The sequence below is a fragment of the Rhamphochromis longiceps genome, linkage group LG16, assembly GCF_057381845.1.
Source record: "Rhamphochromis longiceps isolate RC_006_pf linkage group LG16, R_longiceps_female_GT1.1, whole genome shotgun sequence".
In the NCBI taxonomy this organism is placed as follows: domain Eukaryota; kingdom Metazoa; phylum Chordata; class Actinopteri; order Cichliformes; family Cichlidae; genus Rhamphochromis; species Rhamphochromis longiceps.
In genome coordinates this window covers 29,805,514-29,827,855 of record NC_140572.1, presented here as the reverse complement: position 1 = coordinate 29,827,855, position 22,342 = coordinate 29,805,514, and the positions used below count along the sequence as shown (strand labels likewise).

At 38.0% G+C, this 22,342-nt stretch overlaps 2 protein-coding genes across 3 annotated transcripts in view; one reads left to right on the top strand and one right to left on the bottom strand.

Moving 5' to 3' along the window:
- The window catches only part of LOC146651398 (protein lifeguard 3), a 50,928-nt gene that overhangs the window by 16,004 nt on the left and 12,582 nt on the right, over positions 1-22,342 (bottom strand). The gene's annotated exons all lie outside the window — the stretch shown is intronic.
- On the top strand, positions 2,585-13,174 carry gmppaa (GDP-mannose pyrophosphorylase Aa). 2 transcript variants are annotated; one of them, XM_085384864.1, is made up of 13 exons: positions 2,585-2,739; positions 4,711-4,808; positions 5,031-5,134; positions 5,419-5,611; positions 5,784-5,843; positions 5,930-6,060; positions 6,207-6,221; positions 9,330-9,464; positions 9,788-9,885; positions 9,978-10,024; positions 10,224-10,316; positions 12,063-12,231; positions 12,587-13,174. In XM_085384864.1, exons 1-13 carry the CDS (start codon positions 2,673-2,675, stop codon positions 12,685-12,687), a joined length of 1,311 nt encoding a protein of 436 aa, XP_085240990.1. In that variant the 5' UTR covers positions 2,585-2,672; the 3' UTR covers positions 12,688-13,174. The 2 variants fall into 2 exon arrangements, with proteins under 2 accessions (XP_085240990.1, XP_085240991.1); XM_085384865.1 differs by lacking the exon at positions 6,207-6,221.

Below are 22,342 nucleotides of genomic sequence, written 5' to 3'. Positions count from 1 at the left end.
ATGCATACTTCTTCCAGTCTCATAATATGTTTGCCTCTGATGTCTTGAACAGTAATCAATTTAAATCATATTTATCAGTCTTTAACATGTTCATGAACTTCATGAAGTGCCAAATGATGTGAAAGTTTGAAAGTATTGCTTTGCCTTTATGTGTTGCATACCACTTGTATCCCATTAGACTGCAATGATCCTTATTGGTCATGATCATGGCAGGAATCGTCCCATTGTTTTACTCCCATATTCATAGATATTTCATGTTAATACTTGAGCAGCTACACCCACAGTCTGGTCACATGCTCACTCCTCACAGTCTTTGGCATTTTAAAGTCTGCCAACGACTGAGTGGAAAGTCACGTGACTGTGCCCATCGATAAAGTGAGTTTTTTCCAGTTCTGCCAGCTCTTCTCCATAGATTCAGTATTTTCATGCCACTGAAGTTCACATTTAAATAGTGAATCGGGTCTAAGACATTAATCATTGCAAGGATTGCAAAGCATCTTTGCAATGCATGCTCATGTTGTTTGTAACAACAAATTAGCCTAAAACTGATGTTAATTCGGACTTATTTTAAAAACGTCTACAAAAACAGACGCGTTACAGCAGCTGAGCTAAAAAGAATCTTTGACGTACAGTTTTTATGATCTAATCTTGCTGGAATTTAACTAGATTAGGATTTTATAAGAACATTTGATAGCATAAAATGTGTGACAATACAGTGGAGAAAAGTCCTCTTTTGCACATTTTGTTTTCCTTCTTTGTGTCTTTTTTTTATACAAAGGAAGTATAACGCTGTTTCTGTCTATGTGCAGAGGGCCAAAATGAAAAAGAAATAAATCTTTAAACTTTTGAGGGGGTTTGAAAGCGCTTCAGATTTCTGTGTTGCTCCTCCAGAAAAGCCTGTACCAGAGCACCTTGTCCCTTGGTGATTGTTGACTAAAATGTTATTCTGTTTGTTTGATGCAGACTCGCACCTTATTTGCATATGTTTGAGTTATGAATACTACCACATGGGAGACTGTTTTACTTCAGGTTATGTTTTAATGAGTAAGTATGAAAGTAAACTCTTCTATTAGAGCTGTGTAAGTGTTGTCTTTGCAAGCATTCAAAACTGACAGCTGAGATATTTTCCCCACTGCTAGAACTTCCCTCAGCTGAAATAAGGGAATAACCTACTTTGTGTGGATGCAAGAGATGTTCTAAAAAAGGAATAGATGATCAGTAAGAATATATTACAGCAAGCTGTAGGATTACAATCCTGTTTTTTGTAATAATCAGATTTTATACCCTGTTTGTTTTTGTTTGTTTGTTTTTTACAAAGGTAGAACTGGATTTATTAGAACTAAAATAAGCGCTATAATACAGTGCAAGTGAGAAATGGCAAACTGTGGCACATTACAGGTTTAGGATTAAGTATAATCAGTTAATATTGTGGTAGTCTAGTCTAGTCTAGATATGCTTGGGCTGTCTACTGCAGTAATCAAAGATATGTCAGACCCAGGTCTTCATACTCTTATTTTCTCACTAAAAAAAAGGTCATTTAGAATGTTTTCACAACACTGTTGCAAAGTCTTTCAAGACTAAATTTTGTATAATGTGGTATGGGGTTTAGCTCAGGACGTAGAACATGTTATCTACTAATCAGGAGGTTGGTAGTTCAATGACTTGATCAAAGGGTGGCTGCTTGAAGGGTGGCTGATCCAGTCTGCATGCCAAAGTATCCATGGGCAAGATACTGAATACCAAGTTGGAATGTGAAAGTTAGATCGAAAGCACTTAGGTGTATATATAAAAAAATTAAAAAATGTTATCATGTTTGGCTTGACAAGAGGTGGAACTGAAGGTGGAACACTTACAGATGCAATGTTTTCACTGGGAGTGACCACAATGAAATACATTAGACATGAACACATCAGAGAGACAGCTTGGGCTGAGTGGTCTGGAGACAAAGTTAAGAGACACAAGACTGAAGTGGTTTGGACATGGGTAGAGGAGGGACAGGGGATATATATTGGACAATGAGTGTTTTAAATTGTGCTGCCAGGCAGGAGGAAAAAAGGAAGACCATAGAAAAGGTTCATGGATGTACTGAAGGACATGCAAAGATTTGGTGTGATAAAACTGAATGCTCGAGATAAAGTGAGATGGAGGAAGATCCACTGTGACTACCTCTAAAGGAAGCACCTAGAAGAAGTATGCTACATAAAATAAATATACAAACAAACAAACAAATAATGCAACAATATTAAAGCACAAAGAAGGAGTTTTAAGGAAAAAAAAAAAGTTCAGATGTTTAGTTTGATGTATAGGAGACACATAAGGTACACAAGGTTTACTGAGCCTGGATATAATTTATATAAGAGTTTGCAGTGATATTATAATTGATATATTTTTAGTATTTATAATATTTAGCATACTATAAATTAATAACATCATAATTGATGCAGTTAAACATAATCTTGAAATATTGTCGCACGTACACAAAGGCATATTCTGGTGATTTCAAAAAGAGCATTTGTAGTCCAAAGCTTTCAGGCGCTTGACTCCGTTTCACTCCGAACACTCTGGTCCGTGATTTCACGATAATCTCGTTAACGTCACAATCAGGAAGTGAGTGCGGAAATGCTCTCACAGCTGTTGCTTACTGCTGCAGATAGTTTCCAGCCAGGTCTTGCATGTCACCAAGCAGCGTTTCTGTCAAGATGTTGAAGTCGGTCATTTTAATCGGAGGCCCCCAGAAAGGTAACTCTTTTCCTTGGCGTGTTTTCAAAGTCATTAACGTGTGTTTAAAGCAAGGCTAGGCTGCTAATGCTAACAGGCTGGCTGAAGTTGTTTTTATCACTGACGTGTCACAACGTGTCCCACGAACAAGAAGTAAAATCTTACCCATATAGCTTTTATACCCTAATATTTTATCACCACGTCTTGTAAACTATAGTCCAACCTGAGCACAGATTTTTTTTGGAAAACCCCCCAAAACTTTAGCTTGCCTTCCACTACTGATGCATTAATGTCATTCCCTCTCAGCAAGCGTGACAGTTATTTATAGAAAAGTATTTTAGATTACTTATTCTATTTTTTTATTTTTTTTTAAGTAAAGTTTAATAATAAAGTTAATGGGTGTGTAATGAAAGGCTCTATAGCTCGGCAAGATCGTCTGTCTTTTATTTTATACTTAGGAGAAACCAGCTACATACATACAGTACCCTTTACTGTGTCTGCTTTGTATTCTTATCTTTTTAACGACTGAGCCCTCGTGATATGATTTGCTCAGATTTTTCCATTTTCAAACAGAAGATGGCATGCTTTGGAGGAACAGCCCAAAACAAATAATAAAATAAATAAAATAATACATAAAAAAAATAAATCATGAAAGATTGAAAGACAAAATTATAGAAGAGGACTGATATGTAAAGCACACAGAACAGAAGCTCGCAGAAGGCAGGCAAGAACAGAGTGATGATGACAGAATTGAGTGTGAGAGCATGGTGAAGGTGAAAGTGATGTAAAGAATCGACTACCAACCCAAGCACTCAGAACTGTAGGCAGATTAGTAAATGCAGATCTTCTCATGCATAAACTCCTTGTTATATAGTGATGACACAAGTGAGACCCTGAGCATTAAAACAGCAAGTGTCTTTCCGCTGCTGAAAAAATATCCTTAGATCCCACTGTTTCATATAATTACAAGCCAATTTCCAAACTCCTGTTTATTTCTAAAAGCCTTGAGGAAGTTCTTGCTCGTTAGTGTCTTTAGATTGTTGAAGGAAGAACATCTTAAAATAAGTTAAATAAATTCCAGTCGGGTTACCAACAAAACCACAGCTCTGAAACAGCTTTATTGGAGATTGCCAATGGCATTCTTATGCACTAAGAGAAGGGTGAACATTCTATTTTAGTCTTGCTTGACTTATCTGCAGCCTTTGTTCGTGCTACTCTTATTAATAGACTACAAAACAGGCTGGCATCACTGGTACTGCTTTCAAATGGTTTTCTTCATACTTATTGAACAGATACCTCAGAATTCATATTAGTCAATGTATGTCCACCTCTGAACCCCTCAGGGCTCAGTTCTTGGACAATTTCTGTTTTCTGTCTATATGTTACATGTGCTTCTGCTTAATAGTTTAAATGGATTCTCCTATCATTTTTTATGCAGATGACACATAATTGTACTTTTCTGTCAAGCCCAACAACCTCAAGAGCCCCTCCTACCTCAGTGAATGCTTGCATCTCAAAAGACACTTGTTTGTCTTTTTAATTCACTTCAGAACTGGTACAAAAATGAAACCTGCTATTCAGTCGGCGTTAGAAAACCTGTCCGCCACTCTGACTTTAAAACTAGAGGTGACTGTGCTTTTGAGGTTGTTTTGCCTAAACTGTGCAACTGCCTTCCTCAGTCAATCAGGTTTGCTGACTCTATGACTCTAAAATTAGCTTAAAAGTAATTTTTAAAGGTTACCTTTCCCTTAATCTTTTCCTCTTTATTTTCAACTATAGTAAAATTGTGTGTATGTGTGTATGTTTGAATGAATGTCTAATCATGTTAGGTTGATTGTGTCTGTTTGTCTTAATGTTAACTTGTATATCTATCTGCTATGTGCGAGTTTAATTTGAACTGTTACGCACATGTAATCCTTTGTTTTGAAAAGTGCTATACAAATAAAGTTGTTATTATTATTTTTCTTAAAATATTCAAACACTGTTTTTCAGGCACAAGATTCAGGCCACTGTCATTTGAAGTGCCCAAACCCCTGTTTCCAGTAGCTGGTGTTCCCATGCTTCAGCACCACATTGAAGCATGTGCCAAGGTAAGTTTCATTTTAAAGTATCGGATTGTCACTAGTTTTGAAATGTTGGCTCTTGTTTGTTTTTTTTCTTTTTTGTAAGAGCTTAGTAATTCTTAAAATACTAAAGCAACTGTCGCCTCATTAGTAGTTGGTGTTGGGAATTTCTTGGCCTGTGTTTTGTGACAGACAGCACCCACAATCACTCTAATGCTGATCCTTTTTGTTTTCTTTTTTTATATATAGGTTCCAAACATGAAGGAGATTTTGCTCATTGGTTTTTATCAGCCAAATGAAGAACTGAATAGATTTCTGTTAAATGCACAGCAGGAGTTCAAAATTTCAATCAGGTAAACAGTGGAGCTGTTGGCTTTGCTTTTTTATAGAAAAATGTTTACATTTCCTGGGTATATCGATAGCAGCGACACGAGCTTGTGAGAATTAGGAGGATGTGATAGTTCAGTGTCAAGATTTAGAAATACATTTTGTATACGACACAAACCAGAACACCATTTTGATTCTGTTTGTCTTTAGTTATTCTTTTTTGTGGCAAATGTAATGCTTTACTTGCTACTGTGCACGCCCATTGCTAAATACCTGTAGATATTTCACTCTTCTTAACTCCTCACCACAGGTACTTGCAGGAGTATGCAGCCCTGGGCACTGGAGGGGGCATCTATCACTTCAGAGATCAGATTGTCTCTGGCAGTCCAGAGGCTTTCTTTGTACTGAATGCTGATGTTTGTTCAGCATTTCCTCTTACAGAGATGCTCAGCTTTCAGAAAGAACACGGAGAACCAAACAGCTTTGTTATCCTTGGGACAACGGTAAAACATTATAATTAGTTTCTGGAACGTGAACTGTCGTGAAAGTAAAACTAGATTTACTTGGTTGGTTTTTCTTTGACTTTTTGACTACAATTAAAATGGTTATATTAGATCTTTTCTCTTTATAGAATTTGAGATTATGCTAAATTATATTGACATTTTCTCTAATTAGGCAAACAGAAAGCAATCCATGAATTATGGCTGTATTGTGGAAAACGAAGAATCGAACGAGGTATTTAACCATTTGGTCTTCCTAGACAGTTACTCTGTACTGCTGAAACTTAAAATTATGATTAATCTTTCTTTTTTGATATGTAGGTCTTGCATTATGTGGAAAAGCCAAGCACATTTGTGAGTGACATCATCAACTGTGGTATATACCTCTTTAACCCAGACATCTTCCAACATATTGGCGCAGTCTTCCAGAAGAACCAGCAGGACATGTTACTGTGAGTTGTAGCTGTCCCACTTGTTGGTATGTGCGTGGGAATGTGTGTGAATACCATTTACTCCATTTCTTTGTTTCTCTTCATTTGTCTTTTTTCCTTCCTTTCTCCTCCCTGCCATGTTTTCTGTCTCTTCATACAATCATCAGATATCCCTATGATGGGTAAGTGGGTATGATTAGGTTGCATGGTGTGGTTTTAGAGCACTTAGTGTATGGGGTGAGAATTCCTTGTGAATGCTACTTGTATCACTTTTCTGTGCACAGTGACATGGAAACAATATTTTTTTGTTTCTTAGATTTCATGGTCTGACATTTTGAGCACTGTTTACATTCAGTTCAGTTTTGTTTAGCTTAACACAAAGACTGGAAACTGGTAAAACAGCTCTTTGGATTTCTAGGTGAAAAAATGTCACTTAGTACTTTTCAGTCTGTACACAAGCCATAATTTAAACTCAGTTTACCATTGTTCTGTTGGTGTACCCAGGTTTTACTAATGACGTCCTAGCTGGACTATTTTAAGAAATAAATAAAATTATGCTTTGTGAAACAGCTCAAGATGTTGAAAATTAACTAAACGTATCAACAGCTATAATGTTATGTCAAAGATGTCTCTGCATTGTATTTAAAAGACATCTAGTAATGTTAGAATGCCAACCAGATTATTGTTTGCTTATCGTCGTTGCAGTCGTTTTGTCACATGACAACTGTAACGTCACCACAGCGCCATCCCCACCTTGAGTATACTTTCCACTTCTGCAAGTCTGCTAGGGCATGCTCAGGTCAGAGTCGTGCAGATTTTGTCATTAGACAGTGAGCACGATGGGTCTGTGCGGCCTTCTGTGTGTCTGCCTGTTGTTCACGACCATGCCAAGTCATCCACAGAGATTTTACATTATAGTACGCCAACTACTCATGCGCTGCAGGCTTCAAAGAGGTATAACAGGAATCACTGCTCAGCTGTCAGATCTCCTGCTGTCCATGTCGGTGTCTGCAGCGGAGTATAAACGAGCCTTTATACTGACACTGAGCGCATGCCAGACTTGCTGCATTCTTCTGCTGAAATATGCGTGTCACCACTCAGATAAAACCTCTGCATCAGCACTGCTATAAGAGTAGAAAAAATTGAAACCAGAAAAAAAAGCAACACAAAGTTTTCTTCATAAAGTCTTATCTCCTTTTGCAGCATCTCCCCTTGTATAATCTGGGAATCCCTGAGCACCTGATATATACTGATACATCACTGATCGAACACTGGTGTCTTCAATCCAACTGTGCCAGAGTTACAAAAAGTCAAAAGGGGCACAAAAAACTGAAATGACTCAGGCCGGCAGTTGTGATGTCGCTTTTCAGGATGGTGACAAGGGCAGGTATAAATAGGCTTTTAGTCTGGCCTGTGTAATACCACATTTCGCCTCTAGATAGGATAGTAAATTCATCTAGCTTCTGTTCTGCCCATATTTTTCCCTACTGTCTTTGACCTCTAGTCAGTCATGTTGAAGGACTAGCAGGCAGTGAATGAACCAGTAAACACAGTAAACTGAAGCTCTTGGCAAGAGCAAGATTAACAGGAGCCAAGATTTTGCTGCTGCTGACTTCAGTATGTCCTAGAGATTAAAGAAGCTTAACTAGCCTCAGATCAAGAGGTACCATTGCCTGCTTTTATGAAACATCGCTAACCCCTATAGTGTAGAGCACTACATAAAGCATCTGTAATGGAGGATAATGTTCATATTTAATAAGAATGGTTATTCAGTCCTCTTACCTTTTCCAGGAGTAGTTGCAAATTTATAGAGTATAGACAAAATGCAATTCACATCCATATGCGTAGGTTTAAAGAAACATCTACGCTATTGTAACCTGCTCTTCTGAGGAACTGCATTTTGAAATGATCGGTTTATTTATTTATTTTTTTAAAGAGGCTCAACACATTTAGTTGTCTCTATAGTTTCTGCTGAATAAGCTAGAAAAAAACTATAATCGAGATAGTGAAGCTTCATGTCAAACTGATACAGATGTCTCGCTTTGCTCATCGCTTCACTAGAAGACTTGCTTTTTATAATATAATAATATGCATGTGGACTGAGTGTACCCTGCTATTTCACAGAAGCTACAATAAAACATGGGATCAATATATGTTTTTTTTTTTTTTTTTAATACAATCTTTGATACTTTTTCAGTTTGTTTTCACTGTACAGTAGCTGACCTAACAAATACCACACCAAGGACACTTGAAATATATTACAACAGGTCAAACCGCGCTTTGCATAATTCACCTGCTAACATCAATAGCACTTAAATCAAGCTGGGCACTGAATCAGCAAAATTGTTGAACACATCAGAGATACTTGATAGAAATAAGAAGGCTTTTACTGCAGTCTCTTGGGGACCGCTTCGCCTCTAACCACACCCCCTCCTTCTTGGTAAAACTTCAATTATGGGTGCAATCCTTTAAAATATTCTTTTCATCAATATTTAACACTCTGTTTCATCTCAGGGCTCTCACAATACACTATGCCAGAGACCCTGATTAGTATGGAACACATAGTCTCTTCTACTTAAGTTTTGGATCACAACTAGGTAATCAGCTTTGGTTTCAGCCCAGCACTGACACCATCAAAGATAACAGTGATGCATTTTAACTCGGTGTTCTCATTTGACTCTGCAGGCTGGATAGTAGGGCAATAAATTCATGTTTTCTTAAGAGACTTTAGAGGTAATGGGAACCGCTGGGTTGTTGTTGTTTTTTTCTTTGGTTTTTTTTGTACACAACTAAATATTTGAAGAATCTCAATAGCTACTCAAGAACAGGAGGAGTGAAAGGGGAAAACGGGATGTAATTCTCATTTCTTTATTCACCTTTGGCAAGAAAAAGGAACGTGATAAAACTTCACATTTTGTATATGTGAATTGTTTATTTGATGTTTGGAGAGAAAGCTGAACCTGATCATTAACGACCAACTCTGGTTATAAATAGGTGTGCTTGGTCTGCGCTGCAACATTGGCATGCAAGTCATCAGTTTTCGTCTTGGTGAGCAGGCAAGGCTTGGCCACAGCTTTAGGTTATGAATTCTGGAAAACTTGTCACCTCATTTTTTCCAAAATTCAGAAAATATACGGTTTCAGCTGACACTCGAAAAATAAAGTTTCGTTCAGTTGAGGGTAGTTTATGCCGATTCTGTCTTGAATTTAATTCCAGCCTCAAGCTTTGTGCACAATATTTTAAAAAATGGGATTTGTAACTCTGTGCGACTGATGATCTATTTCTGGCAGAGAGGAGCCAACCAACGGCTGGCACCGAGCTGAGGCCATCAGGCTGGAGCAGGACATTTTCACTGCCCTGGCAGGACAGGGAAAACTCTACGTATATAAAACCCTCAGCTTCTGGAGCCAGATTAAATCTGCAGGGTGAGTGAATGTGTCATAAATGGTGTCGCATTCAAGAGAGCATAAATTTGATACTGCAACCCTGAATGTCAAAGAATATGGGAGACACTGGACTTGCATGCATATAGGCTCCAAACCTTGTTGAAGTACAACTTATTTCTTTGACACAGAGAGTGAGTTTTTATAGTTGTTTATACAGTCCATGTAGACTCACCAAGGAAGTCTTTGTGCAGTGTGATTATGCTATAAGCTGTACAAAAATGTAAATTACCACCTTAAATGAAGAGACTCTTGATTTATACTCATTTATTTATTTTATTTCTTTGACTTTTTTCCCCCCTCAGGTCTGCAATTTATGCCAGTCGATTGTACCTCAACCAGTATCACACAACTCATCCTGAAAGACTGGCGTCAAATAAGGAGGGAGGCCCCAAAATAACTGGTACAATTTATTAACTTCCTGTATCTTTTTTTTCCTTCCTCATAATAACACAAACAAATCTATTTAGACTTGCTTTCTTTTCCTTTCTCCAGGTAATGTCTATATTCATCCTACAGCTAATATTGATCCCACAGCTGTGGTAAGGGTTTTCCTTATACGCTTTAAATAGAAATGGCATGTCCTGTTAACAGCAGAGCCTCATATTAAAAATTTTGTACTGCATTTAACTCTAAAAAAGAGAAGAATGTGCTTTTAGATGGTCTGATAAGTTAATTTGGTGTTATTAGTTGAAATGGTACAGATATTATCTCACGCAGTAATTTATTTTCTCTTTGCAGTTGGGTCCCAACGTTTCCATCGGCACTGGAGTGACTATCGGCGCTGGTGTCAGAGTTCGAGAATCTATCATCCTCCATGGTGCAAATTTACAGGTGACTGCCTCTGAATATAAAGTACACTGTTAGAAAAAAATCATGCGTGATATCGATACTGATATGGACTGGGTAACGTGTTAGGAATGAAAGGATGACAGGTTGGAAATGAAAGTGATCAACTTACAGAGGGTTGTATTCAAAGACACCTGAAAGTCAGAAGTGGAAAAAATGACGTGACAGTCTATTTTGCCAAAATTTAATTGCAACTCAAAATGGTACTCAGTAGTTTATGTGGCCCCTGCGTGCTTGTATGCATGTCTGGCAATATGGGCGCATGTTCCTGATGATGAGGCAGATGGTGTCCAGGGGGATATCCTCCCACATCTGGACCTCAGCGTCACTGAGCTCCGGGACAGTCTGAGGTGCAATGCGGCATCGAATGGACCGAAACATGATTGGATTTAGGTTGGGCGATCATGGGGGCCAGTCGGTGGTATGACCTCCTTCATTCTTTAGGAATTGCCTGCATACAAACTGCCACATGAGGCCATGCATTGTTGTGCACCTTCTCCTCTTTGCACAAAGGAGCAGATGCCGGTGCTGCTGATGGATTAGGAAGCTTCTACGACCCTGTTCAGCTCTCCTAGAGTAACTGTCTATCTCCTCCATGCTCTTGAGGCCCTGCTCATAGACAAAGCAAACCTTTTAGTAATTGCATGTCTTCATGTGACTTCCTGGGGGAGTTGGACTACCTATGCAGCCCCTGTAGGGTCCAGGTATCAGTGCTACCAGTGGTGACACTGACCCTACCTGAATACAAAACTACAGTGAAAAAATAGGAAGTAAGGATGTTGTTTCATCACTGCTTCTTTTCTAGTGCACCTGTTGTTAATTTCATTAAGACGAAAGCACCTGAAACTGATTAACAACCCTCTCTGCTACTTAACTGACCAGATCAATATTCCAGAAGTTTAACTGACTTGATACTCTGATTTAAAAGCGTTCCTTTAAAGTTAAGCAATGTAATTTCCAATTCCCTGCTCAACTTGCTTCACTTCATCAGACATGTCTTGCTTGGCATTATACTAAACATCAAACTAATTGACATGGAGGTGAATTTATCTGAAGTGATCAGCTTTACATTTTATCCACACTTCAGCTGTGACCTCTCTGAAATTTATCTTTACTCATCTGTCACACTAGAAATATCGTCGCATGCACCTCACACAAAGATGTCATTTTTAACGATTTTGAGGCCGGAATAATTGAATCCCACACCTCCAGCGATGACTGGCAGCCTTTTAAAATGAATTTATACTGCTGGTGACTTATTGGTTTTCATTGTGCATTGCCTAGAAGAACAATTTGTAATTTAAGCAATACTTACAAATCATCACTACCTGTTGTAATACTCACTGCTTTTTTCCTCTCTTCATGTTTGAACAATCTCTAATGGAGGAGTGATGCTTAAAGTGGAGTTTCAGGGCTTCCAGGGACTAATGACCTATAGCCAAGGGTTCCGCAAAATAATCAAGTGTAAGATGGGGACCACATAGGAAAAGAAAAAGAGCATATTCCACCCTCTATTCTTATCTATATTATCTCTGAGAGCCAATAGAATCACTGAATTGATTGTTACACACTATGGTCAGGTATCCTTGGAATACGTGACCTCATATCCCCCCGTCTCCCCCAGAATTTGGAACACCTGTATTAAAGCAGATGTGGAGACTTGAAACACAACAATTACCTGCTGAAGGCTTCCCGATTTTTCACTAACTTCCGTTCCCCCTCTTCCACAAGGATCACTGCTGTGTTTTGAACAGCATTGTGGGATGGGATAGTACCATTGGCAAGTGGGCAAGAGTAGAGGGAACCCCAAGTGACCCAAATCCAAATGATCCCTATGCAAAGATCGACAGCGAGACACTCTTCAGAGAAGGAAAACTCACCCCCTCAATTACAATTCTAGGTAAGCCTGCTCTGACTTGAAATTATATATCTGTTCAAATATTGTGTTCGGTATATTGTTCTGAGAAATGAAGTTATTGGAAAGAAAGCAATACCTAAGGCCCAGTTCCTGCATGTATTTGAATAGTTATTTAAGATATTTGTGAATAAGCTTGTAAATCACAGGTAAGGCACTTTGAATGAGGTGGTATGCAAATTAAAATTCTCTAATTGTCACACTTGTTTTTACATTTCAGTAAACTGTGGCTAAAAAGAGCTACACAAATGATGTTAGGGAGTGATGTGAGAGTCAGCACAGCAATAAACTGTCTTTGTCCTTTGCAGAGACTTAATACTGCCTTGCTTTGTCTCCTCAGGTTGTAACGTGACGATCCCCTCTGAGGTGATTATACTGAACTCAATTGTCCTCCCACATAAAGACCTCAACCGCGGCTTCAAAAACCAAATTATTCTCTAGTTAATCTTCCTCACGCTTCTGTCCACTTATTGTCACTGATGAAGGATGCTGCTGCCCAACTGCTGGCTCTGTCTCTGAGTTACTGTATATAAGATGTCAGAAATGAATATATGGAAGATTCATTTCATAGTTTTGAAAGATAGATTTTTTTTTATATATATATTTGTCCTCGAGCCTTTATGCAACATTGAGTGTCAGCAACATTAGAGAGAGGCTAATCATGCATGTTGATTCACCTTGAAAGGTTCCGTCATGCCAGAGGTTTTATATTGTTTTTACTTATTAAATTTACCGAACTGTAAAATTACCGCAGACACTAATGTAATGTATGTAGTTGGATTTAATATGATGTAAAAAATTAAATAATAAAAAAAAGAGTTTATAGATAACACATATTCTGTTTCTCAAGGGCATCCTTGACAAACGTGAACTGTTACTTCAACATGAGACGGGGAATTATTGGAAAATAAAAATCACTGGCTACCAACTGTGGTTAATTTTAAGAAGTGATTATTTTTCCGGAGCGCTGATTAAAACCTTTTAGCAGCTTCATTGTTAGTCTAAAGAATTGTCTGCCATCAAAATAAATCAGCAGACTTGAGATTTACATTGCAATCAAGCAATGTTGCCTTTGGAAATGTGAATTTTGTGGGAGTGGGGTGCTTTTCCCAGCAACACGAGATACTTAAATTGTGCAATCACTGAAGAAACTCTTCCAGTTTATGTATACAGCACATTAACATTTACTTATTAGGCACCCATGATCACTTCGGTACTTTTGCTTTAATTATTACAATGAGAGTGTCTATCGAGAAAGTCTAAACTCTGATACTGGAAGTTCTTTATAATATATTTTAATCAAATCTGTTTTGCACATTTGAGCATACTTTTTCTTTTTTTAGTCATGGTGGGTTGGTGTCAGGTTTTACATGCTTTTCACTGTTAATTCAGGTGCCTTAGAGCTTCAAAAGACTCAGCCCAGTTGATGATTATCCCACCAAGAGGATAAAAACACTATAATGAGGCAAATCTCCATGTTCCCCAGATGAAAGGCAGTCCTAAAATTCATTAGATCAAATAGGTTTTCCACTCCCATAACAGTAAAAATTTACAATTTATTTATGCAGAGAAGTACTAGCAGTTATAGAAGTAGTAGAACTTGTATGGCTAAACTGCAGTATTACTTACCAAACATCTAACAGCATGCTTGTCCAGCTTTTCTTTTCTTTTTTCATTCTGCCTTTGGGGAGAAATGGTTTGTGTGTGAGCAGGGAAACCGTGTTAAAACATGTCTAAAATATACAGGACAGAGTGACAGAAACCATCAGGTGGGAAAGGCAGCAGAGGTGACATGTGACAAATCCTCCCTGCTCGGGCTAAATGAAGAGCATTTCAGTGTGGTGAGTCAGAGAGCATAGTGTGTGTGCTCACCTTTTTCAGTCAACATAGATTTTTAGAAGTGGGTATTTAAACTCCTCTGCTCTTATGTCTTTGTTCCCTGTATGTTATAATTATTGTCATCACCACTGTAACCTCCACTTGGAAATGAATACTGATTCAAAGACTGTCCTTCTATCAATATAAATAGATAGAGATAGATAAATATATAGATAGATAGATGAATATTTCATTATCAGGAGAACAATAATGTTTGCTGAGGAGCTGCTGTATATACCGTACTTGGTCATCCTCTTCATTTTCATGCCAGCCCTTGTTACTAGCTGCTTCCACAATCTGACCAGCCACTCTCGTGCTACATGTTGTGGTTAACAGTTGGGTAGTACAGTGTGTCTTTAGTAAATAAAGCATGAGGAAAGCTTAAGTGTCTCTATTAGCCTTTAGAAAGTCTCCACTGGATGGATCCAATCTGTATTGTACTGGTGGGTTAAAATGCAGAATTTGATTCATGAATCACGACTTGTGTCTATTACAGACATGTGAGGTATTCATATAAGGTGATACTCTGATCTAAACAGATGACACTAAGTAGATCAATTACAATTAACTAGATGCTTACACATCAATTTTAAACAAATAGATTTTTTTTTTTAAAATAATACATTTTTGGAGCTAATGACTTTGAGTGTACAACTTCCACAGTTCTGACTGTTTCTATTAGAGGCCAGGTTAGTGAAGCGCTTGTCTCCTTGTCAAGATCCATTGAGCAGCCATTGATCTGCTGGCTGGTGACATCCAATTCCAGTGCCTCACTTCCTGCCAGTTTGAGACTAGACTCGCGTGTGTCCTGCGTGTGCTTCAGTGCTTACGATGCTGAATGTTTCTCGCTGCTGAGCTCTTTGAACCATATTTAATTTCCGGTGACCCCTTCAAAAAGTGAGAGTCGAATCTTCGAGTTTTTCAGGGCAGCCCTTCCTTGAAAGACCATGATCTGCTGTATTCAGTAAAGGTTTGCAGGAATTTAATTATTATAATATGACTTAAATTAACTTGGGTGAGTGATGAAACGTTTCTCCCACTGAAAATGCTACGTCCAGATGAACAGAATCAACTTTTTGGGACTTAAATTAATGTTTATTTGTGTCTTAAGCAAACTCTTTGCAGCTTTAGATCAGGACTCACTGAAATTGCTCATACATGTCTTTGTGGACCTTACTTTGTGCACTGATATGCAGACATGTTGGAACAGCAAGTGGTCATCTCCAAACTTCAACAAAGTTGGGAGCATGAAATTGTCTAAACAACAACAAACACCTTGATGTGCTGAAGCATTAAAGAGTTTCCTTTTAGTGGAACTAGAGGGCCCAGGGATGCAAAATGTAGCTCAGCCTCTATTAATGTAACAAGCCCAAGTTTCAGATGCAATTAAAATGGATAGCATAAGCCCCAGGTTTTAATAATATGTAATATGTGATGATGTATGACAGTAATAATAGCCAAAATAATAAAAAGATAATTCCCACAAGCTGTAGTATTTTTCCAATCTTGGTAGCAAGGAGGCATGCAAAGACAATGGCAACGATGCATGTCAAATTCTGCACGTTTCTTCACGTACACATCAATATTAACATCAACATACACATTACAAAGGTTTGATTTTGAAAAAACAAAACTACCAACTGAGATGATGGCCCGTAACCTTAGTGGACAAACTTAATGTCCACTGATATGAAAGAATAAACAATGAAATCAGCTTCACTGGTCATTGTTTGCTTTCAGATACTCTGAATGTGTGTAGGGGGTCTAACAGTGGGAGCTAGACCAACTTTGGGCAAAGGTCCAGGGATGTTTCCACTTGAGAGGACAGGTGAAGGGTTTGCATGTCAGTACACTGAAAGGAAGATGCCTAACAGAAGCCTAAAGGATTGACAAATGAGCTGTCAAATAGAAACTGACATCTCACGGTGCTCAAATTCATACGGTAAAGAAAAAAAGGATTTGGCTGTCATGCATCGCCGGTGAATGCTAATGTTTTGCTAAACTGTGCTCTGAGAACATCCAAGCCCACCAGTTCCCCGAAGAGGTGTAAAGAGGGCATTTTTGTTCTTACTCAGCAGACGTGCTGTGTTGTAGAAATCTTTCGTTTTTGACTTTGAAAAATGCATTGTAAAACAAACCAAAACATAACAGAAAGTCAGACAATAAACTTGTCTCAAACCTCAAGATTTAAAGTTACATTTGTTACAAATTTTACAGCATTTGTTTTCAACCCCTTGCGGAAACTGATTTGATATCTTTTTTTCCCTCTTATAAATAAAATGCTGCTTCTCCTGTTGAACAACCAGACATATACTATAAATCCTCTCTTATCTTTTATGTGTTAGGCATAGTTTCCCTTTTGCACTTTAGGAGGACAGCTTGTTTAATGCAGAAAAACTAATAAAATACCTTACACTGCAAAAACAAAAATGAATGTGGACATGAAAATATAAAAATATTATACCATATGCATGACATCCAACTTACAGAGTCTTGAACAAGTGAAATGATCATTTCATATTCTTACTTTATTTTTTCAGAATGATTTTTCAAGATGTGTCCTTGAAGGTGCCTTAACAAATACACACAAGCTGCTCATTTCAGCCTCTGCAGGGCACACTGAGTCAGGATTTAGCAAGATAAATACAGCCTCTATAGATTTTTGCTCAAATGTTGACAGTCTGACTAATACGGCTGTGATTCATACCTTTGTGGCACCACATAACAGTATTTTTCTTTTAAAATCTGCCTGGTTGTCACAGTGATTCCACTCCACCAGTTGACAGCTTTAACTGGACTTTAAATGTAGCTTTTAGATACTGCTCTGAAAACATAAATTCAGCAAAGTTGCTCTGCAGTTCGATGATGTTTATAGTTCCATTTGTGTTTTTCTTTTCTCTGTATGCTTTGTGAAGTTTAATACAGAGAGGTTGAGCCAAGTCTGAATCCCTACATTGAAACAGTCTTAGTTCCACTTCTCTCACCAGGCTGAACTTTCATAAACTTGGCTGCTGTCTCTCCAGCAAAGGATTTACCACAATGTCTATTCCACAATATTCTAATTTTTGCCTCATAACTTTTGCACTGTCCACTTCCTGCTGTGACAAAACAAATTTCCCACCTGTGGGACTAATAAAGGTTATCTTATCTTATCTTATCTTATCTTATCTTATCTTATCTTATGAAATAAAATTGCAATTGCATAAACTCCCCACCCCCCCTTTTTTTTTAACTTGTAGAGTACAGTTTTGTGAAACGCTTTTATTGCAATGCACAGACACTGCATTAGTTAACCTTTCTTCAAAGTACTGTTGAGGATCTCTTTATAATTGAATAAAAGAAATTCTGAGATATTGACAACAGCAAATCAAATGCAAAACCACAATGATACTCATTTGACAAGTGGAAGTAGACAATAGACTGTACATAAAAGATGGACATAGCTTCTGGTTGTCAAGCAACTTAAATTAAACAATCCTTTCATTGGCCGACAGAGGGCAAGAGCTGTGGTTGATTAAACATGTCTAGTTGTGGAAAATAAACAGTGATTGCTCCCCTGCTGTTAATACCGACTTTCAGGTTTCAGCCATTATGTTAATTATAGAGTGAAAAAGAAGGATAAAGTATGGTATTCATTACTTTGTGATTAAGAAGTTGACAGTCTATGAACATGCATTATATATATATATATATATCAGCCTTGAGACGGCTGCTTTTATGCAGGGTGACATTAATATTGCCCAAATGAGCTGTTGGAGTCCGTTGTAGACCTGCATTTAGAGCTGCTGGGACAACCAGAAGGGTACTAATGTCCTGGAATAGCACTAAAGTAACAAATACTGATCAGGTTTGCAGACCACAGATAGTAAAAAAAACAATGTTTACTTTTAAGAGAATAGTGTATTTAGTGTATATAATTATTTTGTTTTCTTTGTTCTTTTTAAATGCACTGTTTGCTTTTTGTCAATTTTTACCAGTGAATCATTAAGATGACCTTCAAGAATGTGGTGGATGTAAGCCACATTTTAATCGTGTTTACAGACAAAATGATACACAAACACACATGCAAGCAAACACTATCATAACCACAACTTCGCAAGCATTCAAATGTTTCAAAATACATGAACTGAATAGAAAATAATAAGGTAGAATAACAGAGAAGGAACAAAGAAGTACAATTTGTATTTAAGGAATCTTACCAGTACCTTGCTGAAACTATACCACGAAGATTTCTCAAGACAAAAGGGGGTCCAACCTCGTTCTAGTAAGACACACCTAACAAACTGGCTGCTGAGTACAGCTACTGATCACATGACTAAGTTGCAACACACATAAACTAAACTAAACAGGTAAAAAGATTGAGCCCTCTGGGACCCCCGAATGCCATGATAGCAGCTAATGAAGTAAAATTGTTAATAGTAACTGTAAATACTCTGTTTGATATGTAGGATGAGAACAATTTCAGCACCTTTCCACTAACATCAGCCTCATTTCTAAGTCTTTTGAGGAGAATTGTATGGTCAGCTGTGTCAGATGCTGCAGTCAGCTCTAGTAAAATAAGAACAGTAAAACTACCTGAGTCTGCACTCTTTAAAATGCCACAACCCTAAGTAAAAAGGGGTGTTTTTTTCTAAAGTGTCCACGTCGTTGGCTTCGATTATCTCTAAAAGGTAAAAGAGATAATTGGTAAAAAAAAAGAATTTTTGAAAGTAGAGGTAATTTGGAGATTGGACAGTAGTTATGAGAAAGAGTTGGGTCTAAATCTGTTTCCTTTCAAAGAAGCTGAATACTGTTTAAAATAGTCTGGGACATACCTGTATAAAATAGACTCCTTTATAATGTTGTGATGCCCAATTTGCATGTTGTTAATTATGCTGGACTGAGTGTCCTTCAGTAGGGATAGAAATGAGCCATTGGGACCCAGTGATACCTTAAAGCTTTCCAGCAAAACCTTTCCGAGTCTGCAGTGAAGGTGCCACAGACAGCAGGACTGAAAATAAGAAGACCCTCATATAAAGTCAGTGGACTCTCTCCACCTCCACTTGCTCTTACATTCTCCATGATGACAGCTGCTGCAACCCTTTTGCCCAAATCTTGTTTAAATTCACTTACTCTCAAGAAAAAACCAACATCTTTCCTTTTTTTCTCTATTTTTACTCATGTTCTCTTATCCGTTTGATAGAAAATAATAAACTGTAATATAATGTCACAGAATTTGTGTGTATACCACAACTTCCAGCTATTTTGGCAGCGTACCTATAACAGGCTGCCTGCCTCAGTTCTGAAGGAATATCCACATCTACATGTGGCCAAGTTTCAGTTTCAACTTTACAACAGCTTTGGCAGTGACTGATTTCATCAGCAGCCATTTGTGCTTCCTGAGCTCCAGCTCAGCATTAAGCTTCTGGGTTTCTTTAAAAAAAGAAACCCAAACAAACCCACACCTCTGAGCTCTTAGCAGAGAGAAAAAAGTCACTAAATACAGTAAAGGTAAAATGGATGAGTTCAGTGAAATAGTTGTTTTTCTTAGAAGCAGTGAAGTAAGTGAGGCACCTTGTCCCACAGCAGTGGTCTTCTGTTTGACTTTGCTGGAAGGTGTACTGTTAATTAGTCCGCCCTCCCTTATTTTGTTCCTTTAAGCAGAAGTTTGCTAATATTACATCATTTAATTACTGGAAAAGGTTTCTGGTAGAATGTCCTTATGTGTCCCTATGAACTGTGCTGCCCTATATCAATGGATTTCTAATACACTGAGCTGTTCTTACTGATGTTGTGAATTTTCCCTTAATTAACATAAATTTTAGGTCAGGCAAGCTTGGACTAATATATTTCAAGCAAGGCGGCAACAAAATCATTATCTAGTCATGCTATCTATTCATGCTCAAAAAATATCTTGAATTTTTATTATTTTTTCTATTTATTATCTATTTTATGTAGCATACTGATGTGATGTGGCGTCAAACAAACATAAAAACAATCTTGCAAATAGCTTATGCAGTAGATCTACATACAGACAAAGGCCAAAGCCTCTTCCTGAAGATATTTTCTCTCACTTTATAAGTTCTGTAGAGGTAACAATCACTAACACATTTTCCTCTTGTTTGATATTATGGCCCTAGCAGACCTGCAGTGGTTTCACTTGTGTGGGTGTGTGGTTTTGCTCTCTCCTTCTTGTCACAGACACCAGCCTCTTTCTTGTGGAGCTGAAATGTGCACACCTGAAGCTTCACTCAGCAATCAGCTCTTGTAGCTAAGCAGAGGAAGAGGAGACGGTAAAAAAGTATTTTCTCTGTCTGTGTTGAGTGCTCTTTTTTCCCTCCCTCTTCTTTAAACTTATTGACTTGTTCCCAGCTTCTGAGTTTTATTGTACCATTTCTTTCTGTTCTTGGTTGTAATATTGACTTGGCTTTCATTATTAATGATAATCCTCTGTTTTGTTCCCAGTTCTAGCTCCCTGCCTCTTTCTCCTGGACACTTATACTGTTACTTCCCCACAACCCCTAGACTGAGGAAGGTAACACTACACTATAGCAGGAAAGAAGGAAGGAAGAAGAACGTTTGACCACAAAAAAGTGACTGACTGACTTTTCTTTAATCCAAGTGTAAAATCCCATTCCCTAACATTGGAATGTTTATATCCCACCAGCCGGCTAGCTGCAGTGTTCCTGATTCAGTCTCTGCTTTGCTTCGTTATGTTTGCACTTATATACAAATCTGCATTACTGCACACTAAGGACTTTTCAAAAGCCACGGTCACACGAGGTAATGTGCTCGCCCACTCGTCATGTTCACTGAAGACAAATAAATGGCTACTTGAGTATCAGCTGGAAGGCTCCCAAACACCAGCCTTTCTGTTTATGCCCTTTAAAAAATTTTTGCAGCATAATGTACACTATAAAATTTAATAATTAACAGTATAAAATGACATTTTCTTCCAATTGTGAACTCAAAGTCACAAAAGGACTTTGAGGGTAAAGATGATAAATCTGGGTTGTCATCTTAAAAAGTGGAATTTTGGTACCTCAGAGATGTGCCTGAGGATGTGGATTAGTGGCACACAAGCTGCAAATCTCACAGGACCCTGACCTGCCATATCCCTAAAACCTTCGCCCTTTCTCACTGAAAGTGATTTCAATACCTGCTGTCGTTGCTTCCCATATTAAAAAGCTGCCAAACCAGCCCAGTTTTTCTAAGAAACAGGGCGTAGTAAACCTTTATCCCACACTGATAAATGAAGGTCTTACCTGGCAGGTGTTATTTGGTATAAACTGCTAGCCCCGTTCTACTCAGTTCAGTACTAATTAACTGTACACGGTTTATGTGAAGTTAAAGGACTACATGTGTAGTCTTGCTGAGAAACTAATCCAAGTGCAGGCAAACATGAAAGCATAGATACATACATGCTTATGAGTAACCACTGACAGTTGCTGGAGAGTAGAAGGGCCAAGCAGCTATGCAGCCAAGAGAAGGCTTTATAATGTGGGGCTGGAAAGCTTCTTGATTTATGCAGTTTGGTAGATGGTCCAAATGTATCCTCCTGCAATATTTATTAGACATGCACACCATCACTCTACATTCTGACTGCAATAGTGGTGGGTGGACAGAACACTATGCATAACATTGCATAATGTAAGGCTGTCACATACTAATGGAGGATGGCAGTGTGATTATTTGCATCATTTCCATAAAATCATAATTTTGCACATTCTGTACATCTAAGATTAAAGCATCTGAGAAACACCCTGTCCTGGGGGTGGGGTATTTGCTTCTGCTGTGCTGGCAGCAGCTGTCAGACAGCTCCTGCATTAAAATAGACTTATGTATATTGATGCCTTGTCAAAGTATAGTTATGTTCAGTAACACATCAGCTTCCCTTCATCTGAGTTAGCTGGTTACCAAACTAGAGCGAAACACATGTTGTGCAGTTGGAATAATGTGTTCCATGCAGTTGTCTACTGGTAGAAGTGAGCGATTAAACAAAAGATGTTATCTTTGATCTTCCATTATGTTCAAAATAAGCTGAAAATGAACCTATAAGTGGTTATAGAATAAGATATGACTACCTCTGAGACTAGAAAGAGATTTGAAAAACGTTTTTTGCACTAAAATATGCTAAAACAATGCTATATCTACATTCACTTTTAAGTTGTCTCTGTAGAAATTATACTATTTGAAAACTGTAAAATAGTTTTCCCCCCCAACAGCTCTCCAGAACTCA